At 39.2% G+C, this 25,091-nt stretch overlaps 2 protein-coding genes across 2 annotated transcripts; both read right to left on the bottom strand.

Moving 5' to 3' along the window:
• Positions 1-10,846: 10,846 nt before the first annotated feature.
• On the bottom strand, positions 10,847-19,438 carry bsdc1 (BSD domain containing 1). Its single transcript, XM_008399620.2, has 11 exons — positions 19,251-19,438; positions 18,685-18,739; positions 16,858-16,974; positions 16,593-16,760; positions 15,433-15,487; positions 15,047-15,162; positions 14,880-14,948; positions 13,374-13,458; positions 12,831-13,289; positions 12,643-12,746; positions 10,847-12,209 (listed from the first exon to the last, which is right to left on the bottom strand). The coding sequence occupies exons 1-11, from the start codon at positions 19,259-19,261 to the stop codon at positions 12,180-12,182; spliced, it is 1,269 nt and encodes a 422-aa protein (XP_008397842.1). The 5' UTR covers positions 19,262-19,438; the 3' UTR covers positions 10,847-12,179.
• A 4,089-nt stretch (positions 19,439-23,527) lies between these two features.
• olig4 (oligodendrocyte transcription factor 4) lies at positions 23,528-24,596 on the bottom strand. Its single transcript, XM_008399619.2, has one exon. It carries the CDS (start codon positions 24,495-24,497, stop codon positions 23,727-23,729), a length of 771 nt encoding a protein of 256 aa, XP_008397841.1. The 5' UTR covers positions 24,498-24,596; the 3' UTR covers positions 23,528-23,726.
• Between the last annotated feature and the right edge of the window lie 495 nt (positions 24,597-25,091).

Below are 25,091 nucleotides of genomic sequence, written 5' to 3'. Positions count from 1 at the left end.
CTTTCTTCTACATCCTGCAGCAAAACCTGCTATTTACAATTTATTAAACAATAAAATTTTAATGTATTTTCTGTGAAAGACAAACCAAAAATTACACATAACGTGAAACAGAAGGGGAAAGAAACATGGTTTTCAAGACCCAGTACAGATAAAAATCATTATAGTTTGGTGTGCATTGGTGTTCAACCCCCCTAAGTACATTGTAGATACATACATTGTAGACCCACCTTTCACTACGGATACACCTGTTATTTCTTTGGGGATTTGTCTCTGCCGGGTTTGCACAACTGGGGATTAAAACGTTTATTCTTTTTTGCAAAGTAGCTCAATCTCTACTGGATGGAGAGCAATGGTAAAAACGTGCTTTTAAGAATCCATCGATTGTTGTATTTTAGATCTGAACTTTGACCGGGCCATTCTGGATACTTTGATTTGAAAATGATGCTATCAGGGTTTGGGCCATCCTTCCAACAAATTCCCACCAATTAGTTGTGGATCTCTGCAGCTCCTCCAGAGTTACCATGAGCCACGTGGCTGATTCTGTGATTAATAGTCTCTTTATCTGGCCTGTCAGTCAAGGTGAATGTTTTGGTATTGTAGCTGTGCCACACCCTTTCCATATTCAGATGATGGATGGAACAATGCTCTGTAAGATGCTCAAAGATTGGGGTATTGTATTATAACTTCACATGGGTGACATCTACACATCTTTCTCCAACACCTCTCCAGTGGTGTTAAGACTAACTTTTTTATGCTGAAATTAAATAATATAGACACCATTTATTAAGAAACTGACTTTGGGGGTTATTCCAAATAGAAGGTACATATTTCAGGCTTGTATTGGTAGTAAAATATTTTGAAAACCATTTTCCTTCCACTTATGCACCAACTGAAGTTGGTCTATCTCTTGCAAGCTCAATGAAACCCAAACATTTGCGGTTATAAAAGGTTTACATTTTATGGAGTGCAAATACTCGTGCAAAAGAACGCAGCTCATCTTTAGAAAATGGCTGGGAGTATTTTACTGAGCTCAAGAAAGACCTAAAGAGGAACAGGGACATTATGTTTGGTCATTAAGACGAACAATTACGATTCACTGTACTTTTAAGGGTAAAAATTGGTTTGTCAATGTGACCATCTCTTTGGCTTCCAGGAATAGAGACTAAAAGCAAACCTGATCAATTTTTATCCTATTCATCAATCTGTTACCATCTAAAGATCCACCCTCTTAAACTGCCACCGCCACCATCGACATGCTGTGTTTGAGTTCACAGGCAGAATTGCTGCGTAAAACATCAAAACACCTCTCGCACAGTTCATGTTTTACACTACAACCGCAACACTCAAAGCCAAATTAGTCTTCTCAGCAAAAACCTCAGCCTCATTGCTCCTCAACTGTTTTACATTGCTGAAGACTTGATGCTCAACAGGGAAAAAATGGTGTGAGGGCTTCAGTTCCAAAGCCGAACATCACAATAAACTTCCACACCCCAAACTCTGGTTTCTTGCCAAACCTCAGATATTTCCCTTTTGTCGACAAGACACTTTTCATTCCAGCACTTCCTCCCCCTTTTACTGCGCCCCTCTCCCCTGTTCTCTCTCCTCACTCTGAAAATATCCATCCCCATGTGTGCAGCTCTGCATGCATATTGAAAACTTGGATTAGGAGTTATCACAGATGTTTTGTTGGACGTCCAGGCCGTGGCTGAGGCTGCTCTTTAACGCATTCTCGTCGCATATGGAAGTGTTTACATCAGGGCGAAACAAAAACTGTTTTAGGGGTCGGAGCCTCTCGAGGCCACAGGATCGAATGTGGGATGGTTGCAGGGGGAAAAAAAAATCAATTATATTTTTGAGGCTCACACAAAAATCATTGAATTATGGTAAAGTCAAACTTCCCCTCTGACCGCACCTTTAACTCACATATGTTTTATATTAGAGCCCCCATCAACTAATTCCTGTCCTCCTCTTTTTCCATTTGGAATAGCGGCCACCTGGAATGCATTCTTGCATGACCAACACGATGACAAAACTGAGAAATCAAAGTTTAATTTCACCCTGAAGCATGTCGTTTTTGGTCACGTCCCTTCATACATTTGCTTGCCTGAGTAATAAAAAAAGGGATGCTCATCTCTTAGCCTGCTCCTTGTCATTGAATCAAAGCTTTCGTTTGGTTTTTGGAACAACTCTGAACTCATCTTTGATATCTGGATTCCGTCAAACATGAATGAGAATTTCAAGCTGGCTTACGAGCCCATGCTTTCCATTAGACATCAGCTGGACCCACAATAGCCAGCTGGCCACATGTTTCTCCTTGGACTGCCTTGTCTCATCTCTGTTTCTCAATACTAGTACAGAGCTGGATGGATTGGAGCAACTGGGCTGGCTCTCCCCAATGCCAGGAAAAGATGGGCGCTAGCCCAATGCAACCCTGCAAGGACAGGCGGGTGTAATCAATGGATAGATGAAAATTAGAGAATAATTGCAGAGTAGAAGATAAGAGACACAAAGATTTTCCCAAATAAAAGTATGAATGGTGTGCACTTATATTCAACCTCTTTAACTCTGATATCACTAAAAAATAAATAAATAAATCCCCTACCACCAATCGCCTTCATTAGCATCCCAGGTGTATAATTGAATCTTAGTATAAATACAGTTATTTTGTGCTGGTCACAAATAATTGTTAGAGAGAATTGGAGAACAAACAGCATTGTGAAGAACAAGGAAAACAACAAACAGGTGGATGAAGAAGACAAATAATTATAAGTTCAATTAATGATCTCAAAATAGAATCACTATGGAACACAACTGTGAGCCTTCCAAGACATCCTCTAGATAATGTACATCTAGAGGAGCTGCAAACAGCCAAAGCTCAGCTGGAAGAACATATTGTGAGAAAAATCAGTAGTTGTGCTCAATACAAATCTGGACTTAATGGACGAGTGGCCGTAAAATCTTGCCTGCAGTTTCCTACAAGCCACAAGATGCAAAACAGAAAATGTAGTGAAAAACTAACACAAATCATGGTGAAGATATCTATCCTATGAAACATAGAAAGCTTTTGTTCACCAGACAATGATGGTCACAGTCAATGAGACACCCTGGTTAAGGCTGCATAAGACTTCAGGCTAGGATTGAGGTTCACCCTCCAGCAAGATAACAACACTAAGCATACATCCAGAGCTACATTAGAATTATTTAGACTAAAGCATTTTCATTTGGTAGAAAGTTATCAAACCTAACAATTTTAGCAGCAGCACTCGCAGCGAAACGTGGTTCTACAAAGCATAACTACTCTGTGTTATTCTATTCATAATTCCAATCAAATAAATTGAGGTTAATGGACTCAGCAAATGTTAAAAAGGTATGGGAGTTTAAACATTTCTTTAAGGCATTGGGTTGATTCTTGCTTCTGAACATATAAACCTTTTTTAGACCTTCAAAAAGTCTAAAGAAAACTTGAAGAAGACCTTTTTAAGGACTGCATGAAAGCCTCTTTAACAAAAAAGAAAAAAACTCGAGATAGTTTAAACATTTGCTCTGTACTGTAGATTTGTCTAAGATAACTTTGCTCAAGAGTGTTTACAGTAAGACAGCAGTGGATTGTCAGAGACCTCAGCCAAGTTGTCCAATACTGTTAATATATTCTCTAAAGACAGTCCACGCCCCAGCCCTTCCTTGGCCTGTAGCTGTAGAGTGGGTGGGTTGGCCCATGGTGAGCATAGTGAGTCTTAAATGGCTTTTTTAGCTGTGAGTAATGACGGCACATATCCCCTTGCAACAGAACACCACTACACTCAAGTCCTCCATCGTCCAGCCTTTATTACAACTCGCTCACCTCCTTGTTTCTGAACACTGAGAGCAAATGTTATGTCAGGACCAAGTGTCCATCTACACAGCACACAAGGAATCTTTCACAGTTTGGGAGTAAAATCCCTAATCTTGCTTAAAGGGTTTAATTGAGGGGAACAAGAAGGTCACATAACACACAAATAATGCAGAAGCTTTATTCAAAAGGTAACCATAAAGCATCATAGAACACCTTTAGATAAAAATGTGGACATACTTCAGGAAAATTTGCAATCTTCGGCTTAATTCTGTCCGCCAGAGGAGAAGAAAAATCCATCTGGACGTTTTGCTAAGCTCCCCCCTGAGATCGAGCTCTGATGCCGACTACAAGCTGCAAATCACCTTCTAAGCATGAAATGATGAACTAATGTGGGAGGCGTTTGATGTTTTCAAAAACCAAAAACAGCTGTAAATGAGACATTCAGAGTTCGTCTTGTTGTTGCAATTAAAAGACTCAAGTTAACGCTGTTTGGGCCTGACTGAAAGGTTGATTTTAAAAGTTTCTGTAAAGTTAACGCTGGTCTTCTACAGTGCCGTTCTGTTTGTCTGTTTGTTTGGTTTTGGGTTTTTTTTAAGAGTTAGTGAAGACAACCACGGCCTAATAGCTATCAGCAAGAACTAATTCCTAAATAAGATTAAATCTGATTTGGTAGAAAAAAAAACACTTTCAGGGTTATGACCCCAGTCATGTGATGAGCTAAAGAGCCATGACTATAACGGTTGCGGTTGAGAAGATATCTACTATTTCAAACTAAATAAACTGTGTTTCTTCTTTGACTCCAAAAAAAAAAAAAGGTCTTCTCTTTTGGAAGCTGGTTAGCACTTTATTCACTTGGAAAACAAACACAAAGGGGAATCTTTTAAAAAATCTGAGCTGTTCAACATTCTGCAATTTCTTAAAATAGACCTTGATTAGTGTCAAATAAGATTGTTTTTTAGTCAGAGAGAAAACCTTATTTTGAATAAGTTGAGTTTAGTACCTTCCACACCACAAGAAATTCACAGAAAACAAAACAAGTGGTAATTTGTTCCTGCTGTTAAATGTGCAACTCCAATTCAACTGAAGCAGGGAGGAAAGGCACAGTTTCTATAGTAACAAATTTTGGATTAAGTTGTTTTTGCTCACTCTGTGCTTTTGTCAATTACCTTTCTGTTTCTCCTGCAGTTTAACCAACCAACTAGTTAATCGTACAAATAAGACAAATGTGAATTGCATTGATTAAAGCTGAAAAAGAACAAGATTAGAATTAATTCTGGAAGATTTTTCAGATAATAAATAATCGATCAGACAACTGAAGAAAAGTCCAGAGACGTATTTGCAAAAAGCAATCTTTCAGGTGCACGAACGTGGACAGGACAACATTGCACAACTAAATCTAGACACAGCCATTCCTGCCCTATATTTCATATTTAATCTGGAGGATTTCTTGGCCCAGTGCACTGTGTAATCTTGTCCAGGGGCAGATGGCACTCGCACAGTGTCAATCAGATCTCCTGGATTGGGACAGAGGCAGAGGTTTTTTTTTTGGAGGGGGGAGAAGCTGCCAGTCTCAGTGCCAGAATCAGCAGCTTTGGTGGATCAGGCAGTATCAGGAGCCTGAATACAGACAGTCCAGTCACTTTTTCCCCCCCATGACAAAGCTGAGGTCTATGCATGACTTTCAGTGCAGTGGTTGGCATAGGACACAGCAGGAGACTAGGATTAGGATTAGTTTGCCTTGTTCTATCTTTCTTGTTATAGAAAAAAACAGCAACTTGCATTTAGCCTGCATTCAACAAATTAGCATTTTAAAATATGGGTTATCTAAACACCCTTTGGTAGGTGTTCACAAACATGTCCTTCATTGTACTAAGTTATTCTTAATATGACAAGATTTAAGGGTGACTGTTTTTCAATCTTTGTGACAGTAGATTCAGGCGTAATATACTGTCACTGTAAGGCTAAAAAAATAAATCTGATTAAATATAAAGAAATACTTTATTCCAAAACGTGATACTCCAAGGGTCATTTAAGGCTTTGATTTGTTTTCCAACTTTTTCCGGAGAGTGTGTTTTTGTTTGCTGTTCCAGCTTAACATTAATTATTAATTTACCCTTAAACTAAAATAACAAAACAGAAAAGTGTTATCTGTTATGTTCAAATTAGTGGAGTTGAAAGTTAAATAAAAATGTTACTCGTTGGGTAAAAAAACAGAAAAACGTGAAGGAACTTCACTTATTTGAAGTATATTCAAAAAAATCTTAGCAAAATAGCTTTTACAGAAACCACACTTTTCTTGCACTGTCATGGCAGATTATGGTCTTTTGAATTTTTAGCCCAACACACTCAACAACATATTGTTTCTTGCCTTAGCAAATTGTCTGGCAGTGACTGGTTCACTCTTACTGAATCTCAGCTCCCTCCTGCAGGCAGCATGGGACTCTGGTAAATAAAAGTTATCACTGGAGGGTTGAACAAACAATCTGACATGAACTTCCACTTATGTGAGAGATACATCATATCAAGCAGACAGTAATTAATAATAACCTAAAAGTTTGGCAAAGACATTTTGACATGACCTAGAGAAAAGGTCAAATCTGATGCGTTCATGTTCACCTCACAGAAAAGGTTTGATATTTTCTTTGTGTGTTTTCATGATGATAAAGAACTAAGTGGCATCACTGTAAAACAATCTGGGCTTTAATTACAGACCTCAGGTTGGATGAGTTAGAGGGAGCCTGTCTGGTCAGACCAGGGAGTGAAAATGGGAACCCATAAAGGGGGGAAGATGAATAGGGCCTTAGGTGTCCCACAGCAGTAAAAGGAAGACTGGATAAAAGAATAAATGAGGCAGTAATGAAAAGACAGGATGGAGAACAAGCTGGTAAAAAAGGAATATTTAGAGGGAACGAAAGAAAGAAATTAATGGCAAACTGAAAGCAGTTCAAGTTGAGCTCCGTTCACACTTCTGTCAGGCTCGCTTGAAGGATTTTGAAACATTTGATGAGACACAGCTAGAACTTGATGCAGATAAATGGAAAATGTATTTAAACAATACAATGGCTGTATATAAAAACTGACTACACGTAAGACAGATTTATTGTTTTTTAAAATAAATTTGCTGATTTCTATGTTCCTTTTTTATCCAAAAAAAAGACACTGAACCTCTCACACTCAGCCTCTTGACACAAAGCATATACTGAAATATAAATGCCATCACCATGTTACAATCTGTACAGGAGGACCGCAGCCCGCTTTCCCATACGATGGAGCAGAAAGAGACATGCACTAGAAGAAGACAAAGAGCCAGGGGTGTAAGGAATGGCCAGGGGTTTGTTCAGCTAAACATTTGCTTTGGCTGGCCCGGAACAGAAGGGGCGGCGCTCTGCCGGTCCCTTGACGTACATCAAGAGGAGCCCCTCTGTCTTCACCATAAATCTGAATGGGAGTGGGAGTTATCATGCTTTTCCCCCAGCCGTCCCCTCCTGGGCTAAACCCTGCATTCTTCCCAGACAAACAAAGTAGCCAGTTCCCACTGCTCCACGTTGGGAAAGGCGATGGGTTTGTCATGGAAAAATCCTGAGGCATCTCAAGAGCACTTCAGAAGTTTTTTCGTTTTTTTATTTTTTTTTATTTCCCCTACAACTCTTAAAGATGCATCTGCACTTTATAGCTAAAAACTATGGATTTACACTTGATTTAAGCGCCTGTGTGACATTAAAATTGCTTAAAGGAGAATTCAAGACATAGAGTATATACAAAGTAATCACCAGACATGTAGACAGTCTGAACTGGATTTGAATTTGGGGACCTGTTCCATAGAAAACCCTGGTAACACATTCCATAGCTTTCCTCCTCCCTCAGAGAGGCTCTTTTGTGCGTTCTGAAAGGCAGAAGGGTTACAGGGTTTCTCCCTTCAGGGTGTTGAGGATAATGCTCGCTCTGGTGATAATGACCTCACCCTGACTCCCTGTGATTGTGCATGCATTTATTTATTTATTTATTTTTTTTTTTTCTTAGGATCGCAACTCGATTTGCATCTTTGACAGTATGTGGACACAGGGACGAAAGAAGAGGCAGGAAGAGTTCGGTCAAGGATGGATTAAAGGGGGAGGAGGGCAGAGGGAGCGAGTGGAGCTGTAAGGATCCTCAGGGGAGAAGTATTTCTCTCAACAGTCTGATTGGCCTCCCTCCTTTTTACTGTCTGTCCTCTGTGAAATGGTCTGTACTTGACATCGGAGGGAGTCGGTGCTAATGTAAAACACACATACACACAGCCGGCAGCAGGGAGCATTGGGCTACGACAGGAAATTCCTTTACATCCTTTCTGCTGACTAAGACCTCAGAGTGGGAACAGAGTAAGGAAGAATGTAACGTATATGGTGTTTGGTTATTTGGGGTCTGCGTAGGGCAGCATGTGCGCAAGCCATTACCAAGGCAGGCAACAAGCAGGAAAGACAAGCATTAAGATTAACAACGTAAGAAGATGCCACAAGACAAAGCTCTTCTGGACGCAACCATTAAGATTCAGGTGCATCTCAATAAATCAAAAATATGATTGGAAAGTTAAATAATTTCAGATTTCAATCCAACAAGTGAAAGCTATGTTTTCATTTAGTGGAAACATAAAATTTATTTAAAAAACATAAATATTCCAAGGCTAAAATTTTAATCTGCTGAAAAATAGGTGATGTGCTTTCTACAGATGAAATATTTGTTCTGTCCATTCTCTCCCATCTTTTTCTCACAGATTGTCTATTTATAAGAAGTTCTCTTGGACTTGCTAAAATATGCCTCGATTTTAACTGACCACGTGCACAGTCATTCAAAAATAATAATAATGATAAAAAAAAAGGAAACCTAGCTCAGCTTAATTGGACCTGTGATTCTTAAACCGGTTCTAAGATATCAAGAAAACTAAACTCCAATTTTAAAGAAGGTTTTGTATAAAAAACATAAATAAATAAAGATGCTGTGATGGACAAACGACACTTTAAAGGATTTTTAGTTTGGTATACGGCATTCCTGATTTGACAAGACCAAAAGTATAAAGCTGGACTAGTTAGTCCAGATGCCAGGCAGGCATTGAAATAGCCAAATCACAAACTCCAAATGTTGTTTTCATTGGTGAAACCTGGAGACAATATGCCCTGACAACTCTTCAAGGAGGTTTTAAGCTAATAATACTTTGTTCACAAATGTACCAGAATTTTATAAAATTGTTGGGGAAAATATGTCTGCAGATGTATGGCTTCTGATTTAACAAAACGTATGGAAGTGATCATATTCACAAACAATGCTGCCAAATAAACTGATGGGATTAGCAGTCAATTTTTTTAAATTAAATTTGGTAATATCATTGAAAGTTACTTTACATTGCTAATTCAATTTAAAAACTGAAACTCTTATTTTCTGCACTTTTCCTTCTACTGCTTAGACAGCAGTCCGTAAACATTCAGCTTCGGTACAATGTCAATGATCATCTGCTGAACAGCTGACAAGTCAGCAGTCTCGTCTCTATAACTGTGTATTCAATAACATAACACCTCTGCACCAAAGCTCTTTTTTTTATATGGTTGTATGTAATGTTTGAATTTTTTTAATAACTATATTATTATCTGTAAGACATAATCATCAAAATTATATAGATCAGAGTATGTGTAATTAACCTATATGATATAGCTTTTTGAATTTAATTACTGAAAGCAATTAACATTTCAATAATTTTCTTATTAGTCACCATGTTGGGGAGGGAGGGGGGGGACTGGAAACTCCACCCTCCACACGTATTCTGCAAAACAAAACAAAAAACCACAAAAAAAAAAAATCCAGACAGACATACTCAGACAGAAGCCATTTTTACCAGCAGCATCCATGTTGCAGAGGCAGCCAGCTGCACAGGTGTCCCTCCACTGTGACCTACATTTTACCCATCTGATGCCTCCAGATACACATCCTCACAACACATTACTAAATCCTTCCCTTGACACAGCAAGACAAGGTAATTAATTAAGCGATTCCTTGTAGAAATGTGGAAACTGCAACACCAAATTATGAGAGAGGAATATTGTGGCTAATAAGATGCGAGATGGATGCTGCTGAAAGAAAAGGAGTGGCAAGTTCTGACGGAGGATCACTGGGTGGAGCAACAGCGCCGTCTGGTGGTTGGTTTTGTCATTATGAAGTTGTGTGCGCATTACAAATTGTAAATATTAGTTTCATAAATGTTATATTCTAAAAAAAGTTAATTTCTTTAGAATTACATTATTCACATAAATTAGTTTTTTAGTCTTTAAAATACCAGAATTTGCACACAACTATATATTTTTGTCTGTCTAGTGACATGTTTAAACATGAAAGGTCTAATGTTTTTTGCTGTTTTTTTTTTTTTATTCGGTGCTTAATCACCCTTATTACAAAATACCTTTTCACTTTTGTGTAATTTTTTTCAGATGTAACTTTTTAATTTACTTGAGCAAAATATGTTAAAGTTGTGCTACTCTTATTGGGTACTCCACCCATCTGTGACGTTCAGAGAGCCAACGAAGTGGATTTGGTGCGAATGGTGTAAATGCTTTAACTGCAATTCTTATTATTGCACAGTTTTCAAGAAATCTGGATCCCACCAGATTAGTTCCAGTTCATAATCTAAAACATTTAGACTGATTAAACCCAAACGGGATTTATTCTGCGCTGAACAAACATTCTCTGATATGCAGGTGGAAGTTTTCTTAAATTTTTCAATATACGGAAAAGCATTTTCCCTGACAGTTTTAGGACATTACAAGAGTTATGTATTGAGATGAATAAAAACAATAATATAAAAAAAAAATATTGTGTACTGTTTACAGATTTTTTTTAAAGCTGTTTGAATTTAGGAAACCCATTTGTGAAAACCCGATACTCCCACAAACTCAGTTTTCTACACTTTTTTTGACGATTAGACACAGGAGGGGCTTGTATTCATCCAAGAACCGCCAACCAGAAATATGCGGTAATTCATGACAAGAATTATAGTTGGCATTATTTTTTTTTAATGATTATAATCATTTGAGAGATCAAGTGAAATACTTGAAAAATAATCCTGACAGCTCTGAAGACAGATGTGTGCAGAACAGCTGAAACTGAAGGAGATACACAGCTGAAAATTACAGACATGCAACAAAGGCTTGAATAACAGCCTCAAAACAACAACAAAGTAAAACATACAACTCAACGATAACCATCTGTACAATGTTTTGCATATTGTCATTGCACAGACATGCAATCAAAAGCAGATAATTACAATAATTAAGCATTTATTCCAATGTAAATATTACACCTCTTGGCTTAGTTTTCTCAGATACGGTACAGGTGAAAAGAAACAAAAAAAAAAAAAAAAAAAACAAAAGCGTGGAGCGTGCTCCTTGGTCTGCTTGGCACACCATCTGCTGAGCTTTCCCAACCAACAGAGAAACTCAATACGTTCTTTCTCAAACAAGTAAATAGAAAGAGATGCTACCCTTAAAGTCAAGGATCAGATATCATACCAGTTTTAATTCCCCATCATCAAATGTGACCAGTGGTTAACTAGTTCTCTCTAATCAAACAAGACATTCATAACCCATGTGGTGTGTTTGAAGGCGACATAAACTAATATACAGTGAGCAACAGGCTTAAATATCGAATTAAAGGATGTGAGGGAGCAAACGGGGAAGGGAAACATTTGGATCAAGTCGTCACACCGCCGTGTGTGTCTGCAAGGCCTTAGGATCAAAGTCAAGAGGAATCCAAAATGAAAAGAAGGCCAGAATATTTGTTCCATTTTGCTGGATTCGCTTGCATATTAAAAATGAAAAACGAGGAAAGACAAGAAACACGAAATGGACCTCCATTCAATGATCGCTTTCATCTTATAAAGGTGACAAGCAGCATTACAGTTTATTGGCCATCTGGCGGCCCACGTTTAAAACTCGCAACATGAGATGTTTTTAATGGCATAAAGAGGAAAAAAAGAAAGCAACTTCTCTGCCGCTGCAAAACCTAACTGACTTCGAATGCTGGCTAGCTTCAACGTCAGAAAAATTGCAACCCGCTGTACAGTAGTGTCAAAAGCTTTCTACACGAGAGGACGCTCAGAAACCTCTCTAGAGACGTTTACCTGCTCTGATCTGACAGCTGACAAAGCAGTCCAGCTCTTATTGCCCTTGAGGTTTCTCTTTTTCAACAGGTTTACCGGATGGTCCAAACCAGCTAGAAAAACCCCAACTGACAATCATGACACAGTGACAGAGTGGAAAGAGTTAAAACACAAGAAGCACGGTTCTAGACTGCTTTGAGAGCGAGACGTGTTCTGCTTGTGAGGCTCTCAGTCCCAGTTCTCCCAGTCTTCGTCCAGCTGGTAAGAGGAGAAGGAAGGAGAGAATTAGCAAAACATCCCCGACCTCCTGAATATTTATCCGACATAATAAAGTTACAACTCGTTATCCTTTATGTGAACCTCCGCAGTTTAGAGAGCATAAATTTAAACACAAACGAGGATAAATGTATTTTTTTCCCCCTGCCTGGTTAGATCTGCAAAACTAATGAATTTTAATTACTCTTAATCCAGCTGGTGGGTCTTTTAAAATGATAAATACATTCTTAGGACTTTGTCCTCCTATAACTGCTTTACAGCATTAAATTGTTTTTTGCATTGATTTCATAGATTATGAGTTTTGTACAGGGCAGCAAGGTGCGTTCGAGTCCCAGCCTGGGATTTTTCTTCATGAAGTTTTAATATCCTCCATGTGAACGTGTGGGTTCTCTCCAGATACTTCTTCCAGACTTACCTCTCCAGTATCCTCTATTTTAGACAGAGCCAGTTGGACTTCTTCTTCTGTCATGTCAAGGTCAAAGTCCTTCTCCCAGTCCTCGCTGACGTCTGTGCTAGAGCCTGCAGGACAAAAGCCCAACAATGAGAAGCTTCTAAAACTATTAAGTTCTCAGTACGAGGCGCAGCGATAACACGGCGTTGTACCTTTCTTGCCGTTGTTGGAGGGCGTTGACTTTCCGCTGTCGGAGTTGAGCTCAAACACTCTCAGGTCTTGCGGCCCCTCCTCTTTCGCCACCTCTGCTTGTTTAGAAGCAGGACTTCGCACTGACGTCGCAGCGGACGGCTCCGCCTGAGCCTCTGGAGCCGAGTCGCTCCTTTCAGTCTTCTGCTCTTCCGGTTTGTTGTCGACGACGTCCTCCAGCGTTGCTTCGTTCAGTTTCTTGGTGAGCTCTGTGGCGGCGGGCGGAGGCTGCACCTCCACCTGCGTGGGCAGGCTGATGCTGTCGCTGCTGACCGAGAGCGTGGTGTTGGGCTCTTCGCTCGGAGAGAGGACAGGGCTCATCAGGGTGGTCTCAGCGGGAGCTGCAGCTCTGGCGGATGGGTTGGTGTCTGACGGGGACGCGAGGGGAAGATGAGTTGGTGAAGCAGCTCCAATAAAATCATCTGAAACGTGATCAGAAACACCAGAGAACACAGTGAGTGAAAGGCTTTACAGGAAAGCTGACAGATTGTTTGTTGCCTGCATACCCTCCTCCTCCTCCTCCCATCCAAGGGTCTCTATGTGAGCACTTTGCTCTGCTCTTTGCTTCAGGACCACTCTCCTCGCCTCCTCCTGAACACGGCACAAAAAAATTCATGTTTTATTGCTCTAAATATTACAAGGTTTTGATGTTGGTGATATTTTACAGTTCTGTCAAAAGTTTTACCGCAGCCCTCATTTGATTTCTTTATTCATTTCTAAATCTAAGAGTTCCTCAAGCTCCGTCAAACTCTGTCTTTGCCCACGAGGCTTTAGTGGCAAAGACTCAGAATATTTTGTGACTCGTATGCTAAGCCATTTTCAAAATCTTAGGTCACACTTTTATTCTAGGTGTGTAGGTTCTTCCACACAGAACTGCAACAGCTTTGAGGAAAAACATCCTATTTAACTGACTTTTACACATTTTGTCCTGATCAAAGGGATGAAAGCATCATATGTCAGCAGCGATGCTCAGATTCACCCAAAGTGAATAAACCAAAAAAATCAAGAAGGGTAAAAGGGAGGGTATGCATTACCAAAGGACAAGTCTGTGATGCTTAGCACATATTATGCATCTATTCTCTCTGTCACTACATGCATTCAAAATATGACTGGGTGTCATTTTTTGTAGTCAGTTTAGTCTGATACTTGTGCTACGTTTTTTCCTGAGGTTTTTTTTTTTGGCTACTTTCATCAAGTGATTCTGTTTGATTATGTTTGCACCTGGCTGCAAAGCAAGTTTTTATACTGGGACAGTAATAAAGTGATGCTTTGCTACTGATTCTGCATGTTAATGCTGTTGACATTTAGTATAATGAAATCTGATGCGTGGAAAGGTTCTTAAATAAGAAAAATGATCTGATAGACATCGGAATAGCAGCAATAAATCTTCTGGTAGCATGAAGACGGCTCAAAATTAGACATTTTCAGCACCAGTGACGTGTTGGATCAATCTAAATGTAACGGGTCAATTATTACAATAAAACCTGTAATAATTGATATACATAATTAAGGACATTTTGGCTCTTTTGAGAATCGCTCTTTCAGATAAATAAACATTCAGTCTTTATGATAAGTTGTTGTAAAAATGTCTAAAGATCCAATTTAAAGTTGGTTCTCTGCTATAACTCTTGAGCATCAAAGCCTTTTTATGCTTGAATTCCTGAAAGTCCTGGGCAATTCCAGGATTCTCCAGCAGATGTCACTCAACACATTCTACTAAAATGAATGGCTGGCCTTCATTCCATATTACTAGGAAAAATAAATAAATAAACATCAATCTTCAAGCAGATGACACCATCAAAAAAACACACATTCACCGGTTCTGTTTATGGGCACTTGACATTTACCTTACAACCGTATTGTATCAGATAAATATAGTATAAATTATACATATTGTTCCTCAGTAAGCCATGACAAATATCTAACTTGCAGATTCACATCTTAGAAGCCACCTGCAGTTATTTCATTTGCTGTTTTTGCTTCTATATTTTCAAATAAACATGTCAGTGTACCTGATCCAGCTGGAAGACCTTGTAGAAATATCTCTGCCAGAATTCTGAATGGGACACAGCAGCTGGAACCTGGAGTAAAGAGAAACTCCCTTTATTGCATATCTTAGATAAAAATTTAAAAAAAGACAAGCAGGAAGTTAAAAACGTTGAGAACTAAAAAGAGATACCATTTTGGTGTAGAGAGCTCGTATAGATGGACTGTTGACCAAAAGTTCTGATATTTCGCCTTTCTTCTCGTCCAGACTGAATCTGGACAGCCAGCAGTCAAACTGCTCAGGAGGGCCTGCAGTACGGGAAAAAATGATGTCCGTTATGTAGAAAGGCTTCACAAAAAAACAGAAATGTTTGACAATATTACTGTAACATTTAAATTCAAAATATCTATGTTGATAAAATCAGGTGCAAATGTAAAAAAAAAAAAACTGATTTTGTTCTCTTCAAAGAATATATGGAGGGGAAAAAAAACAAAGCACATCTGACCACAATAATAGTTTCAATCATAAAGACAATGTTTCAGGCCTCATAAAAACTGCTTCACTAATCTCCATCTCACCATCAGGCTCATTGCAGTACGTAGCAGGGTCAGCCTGCAAACTGTAGAGACGCGCCTGCGGGAAAAGACACAGAACTTTTGAAATAAACTATTGAACAATGGTTGTTTTATTCACACATACAAATCATGTGTTCACTTTCAACTGCTGGTCCATTCACAAACAAATTAAAACCAGAGATACCCTCAAACAAGCATACTGCTGAATGCTTCCGGGGGAATTTCCCAGAAAACCTGCACAGAAGCAGGTTATGTTCAGAAAAGTCTTTAAAAAGCCAGCTGTCAGGTTAGCGGCTGATCCCAGAGGAATACCTGCTCAGGCAGCAAGACTTCACATTTTTTTTATTTTTATTTTTTGCCTTGTGTTTTATTGGCTCATATTCTTGAGAGTACTATCAAATCGTACTGCCAGGAGAGTGGAGAGAAAAGTTCAAGTGAAACAGAAAAACAATACGAGCCTCTTAGGCGTTATTTATTTACTGTAGCGGCACACTAACTCCTCAAATAAGTTTTTACAAGATGCCTGCTGAAATTGAAAACCATAATGCTTCGTGTCCCTGTGCAGAGAGAGAGGGAAGGAGAGAGGGAAAACCATGATGAAATAATGCTTCTTCAGAGATAAACACAGAAAACAAAATGTCAAGCTAAAAAAAACAAGGTATTACACATCACGCACGTCTTCTATTAACGTTGGTCAAGTGTTATGGTCACAGATGCTGCTGAAATCCTGTCCAGCTCATCGGATCTTGCACCATCGATTTTTATCAGTTCTAACAAGTGATCTCTGATTTAACACACATCTTAACCTGGAATTACAGTGTCAGGTATGCCTTTAATTTGAACATCAATTTTCAAGTCTTTCTACAAATTCTCAACTTGAACATAGGCGTTCATTTTGACTGGGTTTTAGTCTTCGCTTTGCACATTTACTTTGGAGACTTTGTATCGATTTAAAAATGTCTGAAAGTGGTGCTGAATTAAGTCCCTGGACAGGTTTGTATAGCTTTGAATGGTGGCATGAATATCTTTGAACGTGAGTGTCCAGCTCCAGTCCTCCAGAACTAAAACATGCCGACTTTGGACGCCACCGTCTTAGAAAGAATTAAAAATCTCACTCTGCAGTTTTGTTTACTTCTTTATTGTTACAAGTATTCAATACTGACCTTAGAACTGTCGTATACCTCTGTGGTTCCTGCTGGCGTTGCTACCAATGTGATCACATCGCAATCAATGGTTTTATCAGGAGGTGGAGCAAGAGTGTCTGTTATCACCCCCAAGAAACTAGACAGGCTCTTCTTCACCTTCTCTGTTGTCTCAGAAGACCCTTCCACCTGGAAAGAAACATAGATGATGCAGTGGAATGTCGAGAACACTTGTTTTTTTGTTGTTGTTTTTTTTTTTTTTATGGCAAAAATGACAAAGACTTACAGCAAGCTTGTTTTTGACAGCATTGGCTGTAGCCACGATCGAGCAGGCCGTGTCATGCTGAACCACAGTGGAGAACTCTGTCAGGTCTCGCTTTAGGAATTCTAAGGCCTCAGATGACTGCAGGGCAGAGAGTCAGATAAACAGAAAAAAAAGTCAGATAATTGCTTTGTCATAGTTAATTGCTTAGGTCAGAAAACAAAGTTGAGAAAACTACAATAACAAAAAGGCTTGCATCTTTTTGGCTCAAGTCTTTTGAGCTCAAACTGGAAGTCGGTAACTAAACTAAAAGTCAATATCAAAACATATTCAAAAGTTCAAAAAAAATAAATAAAAATTGGTAACATGTCCAAAAAAAGTTCAAGAGAATTTCTATTTCACTGCGTCATAACTTTATACCAACTCATCATTAAACCACAGAGTTTGTGGGGTGAAGCAGATGTCTCTGTCAGGGACATGTTCTTCCAAATGTGGTGAGCAAGCAATGATTTTTTTATATTCATTGACTATATGAGATCTTGACAAAGATTCCAAACGTTACTTGTAAAAAGGTAAGTAAGTAGTCCACAGGTTTACACCCAATGGAACATTGAATTTTAGACATAGATTTTCACCACTGTCACTTTAGTTTAACATCCATCCATCCATTTTTTTTACACCCTTGTCCCTTAGTGGGGTGGGGAGGATTGCTGGTGCCCATCTCCAGCTAACGTTCCGGGCGAGAGGCAGGATCACACTGTACAGGTCGCCAGTCTGTCGCAGGGCAACACAAAGACACACAGGACAAACAACCATGCGCACACACACACACACCCAGGGGCAATTTGGAGAGGCCAATTAACCTGACAGCCATGTTTTTGGACTGTGGGAGGAAACCGGAGTACCCGGAGAAAACCCACGCATGCACAGGGAGAACATGCAAACTCCATGCAGAAAGACCCGGGGCCCGGAATCGAACCCAGAACCTTCTTGCTGCAAGGCAACAGCTCTACCAACTGCACCACCTTTAGTTTAACAGTTTCAACTAATCTGATGCCAAATAAATACATCCATCCTCAAATGTGCCTCTGTTGGCTTTTGTGATGCACATTTGCATGAATTTAAACATTATACTAAAATGTTACAATTAATTTGACACAGGAGGCTAATTTCAAATATCAAAGTTTACAAGAGAAGAAAAACATAATTTGGAGTAGAGAGAAGCCAATTGGCGTTACAGATGATGGCTTCCTTTAAAAAAAATGGACAGTAGGGTATTTGCTTTCTATTGTTAGAAAATTAATATAAAGAAATCTAGGTCAAGGGTAATAAAAGCCATATGAGGTTTTAGAGCTGCAGGTTTAACACCTCAGGTTTAGATGCACTGTTTTCAAATGTCTTTAACTTAATTATAAAATAAGAATTAATGCCTCTCATTACATTAAAACACTGATAGAACATTTAGAAAAACACTTTGCTGAACGAATATTCGTTATCTTGTCAAAACTCGGACAGCAAATGAAAGGACATTATGTATCCCAGAGTAATTCCCTTTAATTAGTTACTTAAACAATTGACCTTGGCGTCAGTATCAAAATATGCTTGCCAAGCTCTAAAAAAAAGGTTGTCGTGCAAATAGTTTCTAAAAAAAATGATAGCAAAAAAAATAGAAAAAGATATCCACAAAGCTGAGTAACACGTTTGCTCAGACAGAGACAGAAGAGAAATAATAACTGCATGAAATAACATGCAGTTTCATACTGCAAACAACTATACAGGCTGAGGCCGATGCATCAGATAAACACAAAACATACATTTATTTTAACTGTGTTAATATAGCGAAATGATTACCTTGTCTTTCACGGCCTGGTAGCTCTGCTGAAACCAACCTCCCCACCAGCCTTCTCTGTAGAAGACACATTTTCAAAAATACCAGATATTTATTTTAAAAAATAAATAGTGTGTTTGTGTTAGCACAGTTTAAAGGCGGCTATTCTCAGTGTTTCTGTTTGTCAAACACTGCCGAGAAAGATAAGGTCTGTGCTAGCGTCAGCTGTTAGACAAATATACGATTAAACGTCAAGGAAGGCGAGTTATTGCAACTTCGAAGGCTGAATATTAGTAATTGGTGTAGAAACTACGAACGCGTTCAGTCTGGTGGTTTTGATTTGGAGATTTAAGCAGTTTTAATACTAAGCTAACTAGGCTAAGCTAGAGCTATCGCTGCTATGTTTTGGTAAACAAATCCACTTCCTGAACTCATTTCTAAAGCTGCAGATCACCATAGTAACAACAAATTGCCGATATCAACACTTATGAGACAAGCAGTTCAGCAAGAATCAGTTCAGTTTAATATCACACCGCTACTACATAAAATAAGACAAAAAACAACAATTATTTGGCGACTTCTCTCTCACCCTTCAGCCATCTTCAGACGATGACATCATCAGATTATGGTGAACTCCGACCCCCACCAGATATCAAAACTTTTCCACGTCATACAGTCTGACGTGGACTTTCGCAGATGCGCTCTTATTTTTCACTATTTCTGAAAAAACGTTGTATCAAAAGGATACGCATCTTAGAGTTAAAAATTAAAAAATAATAATCTTTTGCTGCGCCAACTACGGTGGCTCCAAAGAACCAAACAGTTCGGCAACGCAAAAGCGGACGTTACGTCATGACGTTTTTGATGTTGAAAGCATAGACATGAATATTTATAAACGTGTATGATTGAAATACATATTTATGGTCAAAAATACTCAACTGAAGGCTATTTCAAAGAGATATCTCTGTTAAATAAAAAAAGCACTTTTAGCATTATATTTCAGATCATCTGAACATTAGTTTTGATTATTTTGCCTTTCCGTCAGTGGAAATGTAATGTGGACACAGAATTAATTCCAGTTGTTTTATAAAAAAAAAAAGCAAATAAAAGAGAAATAAAATAAGGAAATAGAATGAAACAAAGAAAGGAATAGATAAAGGAAAAAAAGAAAGAAGGAAATTTAGACAAAATCTTTGGCTCCATCCTTCACACTTTTTAGACAATAGACGTTATACATTTTGGGCTTAGATGGACGGTCTGTTTTTAACTTCTACTTCCTATTGATTCTTGTTGTTTGTTGTGTCTTCTATTTACTCTAAATCCTGTATTCCAAAGTAAATGAAAAGCCGAGCACCTTTACTTATGGTTAGTCACTGTGGATCAAGTTATCATTTATTAAAAAAAAATAAATATCTGTTTTCATTTTAAAATATAAACTACTCAGAATTAAAACTCTCCCAGAATATGAAATCAAACTATAAGATAATTACAAGGATAGGGAAATTCATGTTGGCCACCTGTTTGATAACATTTTTGTCACTGCTTATTACTCAGTTTTCTTGTTGTATTTACTTACATTTTGTTTCATATCATTAAACAATTTATAAATATTTTTTTCAACATATAAAAAAATGGAATGCATTATTCAGAATTTTCTTTCTAGTGCTACAGCAATTCAGAAAAGGCTTTAAAAGTTATAGGTTCAACTTTTTTCCCGTTTTTTAAAAATGTCTAGCTTACAATCCACATGTTTACAACTGACAAACATATAATAAGTTCAAAATTACATGCTGAAAAGATTGTTTGAAAAAAAAAACTGATAAAAAGAGATTACACATTCCCTGCTATGTTAAAATTTATAGTTATATATTTCACATAAATCATCCTGGATGTTTTCCACCATTATTAAGTAAGAACAGATTTTCAGTGTATCAAAAAAAATAGGATAATATCCAGGACAAACATTCAGCAAGGGATTCTAATAGTTTAACACACATTTCTTTGTAATTAAGCCCAATTTAAACTTTAAAAACTAAGTGTATGAGGATCAAAGCTTTTCTCAGCCATTATGTAAACTAATCAGCGTTTAGCAATTCGAACGTGAATCCTGTCATCAGTCTCCTCCTCTCTGTACATCTGTGAGCAAATGTGTTTACCGTATTCGATGTGTGCATTGACCCCAAGCAGCTGTGCTTTTCCCCTCATCAGTATTCTGTGTGGGGGGAAAAGAGGGTGGTAGGGGGTGTTTTTACTGAGGAAAAAAAATGAATAAGAACAGGCTACAAGCCTCTGGAAGTGTGTCCTCCCCTAATTGAAGTTCGCCTTTCTCCAGACGCTGCACATTGTGTACGTATGTCCTCCAATATGTCTGCCCCCATCCAGCCCCGACTCCCCTTAATTGGGCCTTTCAGTTCCCTAATTAACTCTGTCAGCGCAGGTCGGCCTGAGCCAAGTCGGGATAAGCAGCCCTCTATTGATCAGAATCTAAAGCAGTTAACTTATCCATCTGTCCACATGGGCGTGGACATTAAATTAACAAAAAGGGGAATGTGTAATGCTATATCACAGCATTCTTGGCTTGGTATAGGAGGTTCTCTGAGGCACTTAATTCATGTATTGCAGCATGAATCAAAACAAATACATTAAAATAAGTTATTTACTTTGTGTTGTTACTTGGAACATAAAGTCAGCATTTCACAGGAAATTTGTGTGCAGAGCTGAAAAAGATGGTTGAGAAAGGGAGCCTACAAACTTGGTGGAGGAATGATCCAAATTAACATGTAAATGGCAATTTCACCAAATAATGACTTAAATAAACCCCCCTGAATTTGAAAGTTCAAAAAGGAATTTCTCAAAAAAATAATATTATTCTGGCTTTTAGCAGAATCATAAGATGAAACAGGAAATAATATTCCATGTGAAAACATGGTATGTTTCTGGACTTGCATAAAATGGTGGATATTGTTAAGATGCTTCATTTTAAGCGTTTTACCAAAATGTATTAAATGATTTTGATTAGATTATGAAACCTAATTGAAAGTGTTCTAAAGGACATTTGCCATAATTATGTTCTGTTTGAAAAATATTATATTTATTTTGTTTTTTTAACAGTAGATTTGACAGCATGATATATTTTTTTAACTAGATTTTTTGAAAGCTAGTTTTACCGTAGTCATAATAATATATTAGAATCTTTATGTACAATCTGTTAATTAATAAATTCAAATGCAACAATGAGCTTTAAATAGTTTTGGATGTTGTTGTTTTTTAAATGTAGGAATAATTTTATGTGGTGGACATAGTTACATGGTAACTATGTCACTTAAATCAGAACTTCCTCTGCTGGTCGGCGTATGCTGAGGACAGCAGTGATGACTGCAGAGGCTGCTCATAATGGTACACAGAGGACATGCCCATATTGTATGATTTAAGAAGCATATCCATTACACACCACAGTCATCACACACACCCACCCACCCACCCAGTCACACACGCACGTAGACTTTCCAGACCACTGATGCCATATTGTGGGTTAACACCATCTGGTGCCAATCAGAAAACACCAGCTTTGCACAAGTCAGTGTCTCTAATTATCTACCTCCAGCAAAGGCAAGCCGATCCCCACTAATCTCCTCAATGTGTTCAGCTTCCCATTCCCACCTGTGCCCCAGTAAAGAGGGGGAGGTCTGTGGCTCTCTGTGTCATGGGACTTGGGACCAGGTGACGGCACGGTGCCGGTCCCCACGACAGAAGCCGCAGCGCTTGGTTTGGCTGGCAGCTGCTTCCCCCTACTGAGACATCCCACAGCTGACAAACCCCCGGCGCTGACAGGAGCTCTTTACAGTGTCAATAGCCTCATATATTTGAGCTAACCGCCTTTGTGGTGAGCGAGGGTGTCAGGCCTTTTGGCCCGACAGCGCTTGTTACCATGATGAAATGTAGATTGAATGGAGGGGGTCTATGTCCCAGGCACGAGAGCTTTGACTCCCCCTGTCTTTGTGTCCGCATGGCCATTGTTCAAACCCTCTTCAGCTCTGTGATAAGGAGGAGGTGGGTGAGAATGACTTACATCTCTTCATTCTCCCTGATCTCCAGCTCATCTGTCAGCCGTGGGAGGATAAGCATGTATTTTACACGCTTGATTTGTTGCTAAGTGAAGGCCAGCCATTGCTGACTTGTTTAACTAAATCATGTTCATGGCTCTCCATAGGTCTTGTTTGCATAAACAGCCAGGTTTGTGGTTTATTTGAGCCATTTTTTATTTCATATGGTCTGAAATTTGACTTTTATGACGCTCACAGCAAACGCTGACTGCAGTGTTTGGATGGTGTGGGGAAATGTTCGTGAAACTGCATTATGAGTTTAGCTTTAATTGAATCCTTTTGTATGCCTTATAACCATAATCATACGAGACAGTGACAAATGGCTGGCCTGCAGCTGAGGACATCGTTGTGTCCCTCGCCTGCATCTGACAAAAGTGACGCGCCTTTATGGCGCCTGTGTCGTCCTTTCATCTCCAACACCCTGTTGAGGTGAAGATTGATGGCGCCACATTCAGCTTCTGTGCTGTCGTATTGTCTCACCCTCCTGTCCCTCCTTAGCTCTTATTGTGCCCTAAGCTGGTTAGCAACAAATATCCCCCCTTTTACCAATTTCTACTAACAAAATCTGTGCAAAATCTATGTTCCATAATAATTAAACTCACATATCTATAATTTCTGGTCTCAAATTTTTACTTGGAAGTAAAGATGTTTTGTGCGGTTTTCATTGTTCAGCAGCAATTTGGATAAAGTACCATTAATAAGAAGAATGAGAAAAACAAGTTAGTTTCAAATGTTTTTTTTTTAATTTAGGAAAATAGAAATCCTGAACATATCTGTTCCAATTTTTTACAAGCTTTCCTTACCACAAACATTGGATAAGTTGCAGATTTTGTTACACAAGTAAAAGGCCCAATGTTGCTCTATCACAAAGTACAAAATATTTTTTTTTGACAAAATAGCAGCAGTTTGTATGTACAATATGAACAAGTTTGGCATTCAGTCATTTTGTTGCGAGTCCTCCTTCATTTGTTCATAGACAAGCTGTGCAACGTGGAAGTGGCGGTCGGCAGAGGCTGGCAGAGTGTGCACGGGCATGGCATGCCAGGAAAATGTCTGTAGGAGCCGCCAAGGTGGAGCGGGTCCTTGAGAAGGCCCTGCACTGGAGCGTGGAAGCCCAGGAAGCTAGCTGATGGAGGGGAATGAGGCGCTGGAGCTGAAGAGGGAGGAGAGGAGTGATGCTGCAGAGCTGTAGGTGTGCTGCCCACCAGAGAGTGAAGGGACTGGGCCAGAGGATGCAGAGGGAGGTGAACAGATGTGGCTGCATGGCTGATAGTTGAGTGGGCAGTGGAGCGGCTCTGGGCAGCAGCACCACCCCCGTAGACGTCCCCGACCAGTTTTTTCATCTCCTCTAAAGAGCTGGACAGCATGAGGATGTAATTGCGAGCTAGAAGCAAGGTGGATATTTTGGACAGTTTGCGAACAGAAGGTCCGTGAGCGTAGGGCATCACCTCCCTCAGTCCGTCCATGGCCTGGTTCAGGTCATGCATCCTCTTCCTCTCCCGGCTGTTGACTTTGAGCCTCAAGTCTTGCATCTCCTCCTTGCTGAGTTCAGACCTGCTCTTGGTCTTCCCGCCTCCGTGTTCTGTCCTGCCTTGGTCAGCCTCACTGCCATTTCTATTCTCCTTGCAGTATTTCTGAAAAATAGTGTTCGAGAAGAAGCTGCCGGCAGAGTCATCCACCACCAGGTCTGGAGATGAGGATCGGCTGCACGTGGAGCTGGCATCTGAATCCATTTCAGTTTGTTTTTCTTTTTTTTTTGAAAAAATTGTCCAAAATCCTTAATTTTCAAAGAGTCACAGGGAGATTTTGCTGCACAGCCTGTTCCACAGGAGTGAAAGTGTTTGAAATCTGTCACGCCGTGGGCCTGCTGGTGTGCATTTATATTGGGGACACAACAAAGGAACAATAAGCTGCATAATGAGACACTTAGGGCCACAGCCAATTGCAGAAGGGACACACTTTCACCCCCCTGTTACACCTCCTTCATGCTGCCCCACTTCACCTTCCCACACCCCCTTTAACTCCCCGAATCTAATGAGTCCACTACACATTAACCAAAACAGAGATGTATTCACATTTCATTCTCAGCTATTGTTATAAAATCATCCATGGCTATATAAAAATGCAAACAGTTTATGTGACAAATCAAGATTAATAAAAAAAAAAAGTGTTTTTTTTTTTCTTGAGTTTTTCAGTTTGACTGAAAAGAAAGTGAAAGTGCTGACCTCAGAGTTCAACAGGCCACCATTTTTATTGCTGTCTGCCATTTCACCAGATAGATGATGCCTCCAAGGCCTTATTTACATATGGTTTCTATGAGACACTTT

This window comes from Poecilia reticulata, linkage group LG22 (assembly GCF_000633615.1).
Source record: "Poecilia reticulata strain Guanapo linkage group LG22, Guppy_female_1.0+MT, whole genome shotgun sequence".
Lineage (NCBI taxonomy): Eukaryota > Metazoa > Chordata > Actinopteri > Cyprinodontiformes > Poeciliidae > Poecilia > Poecilia reticulata.
This window is presented reverse-complemented; position numbering and strand designations above follow the sequence as displayed.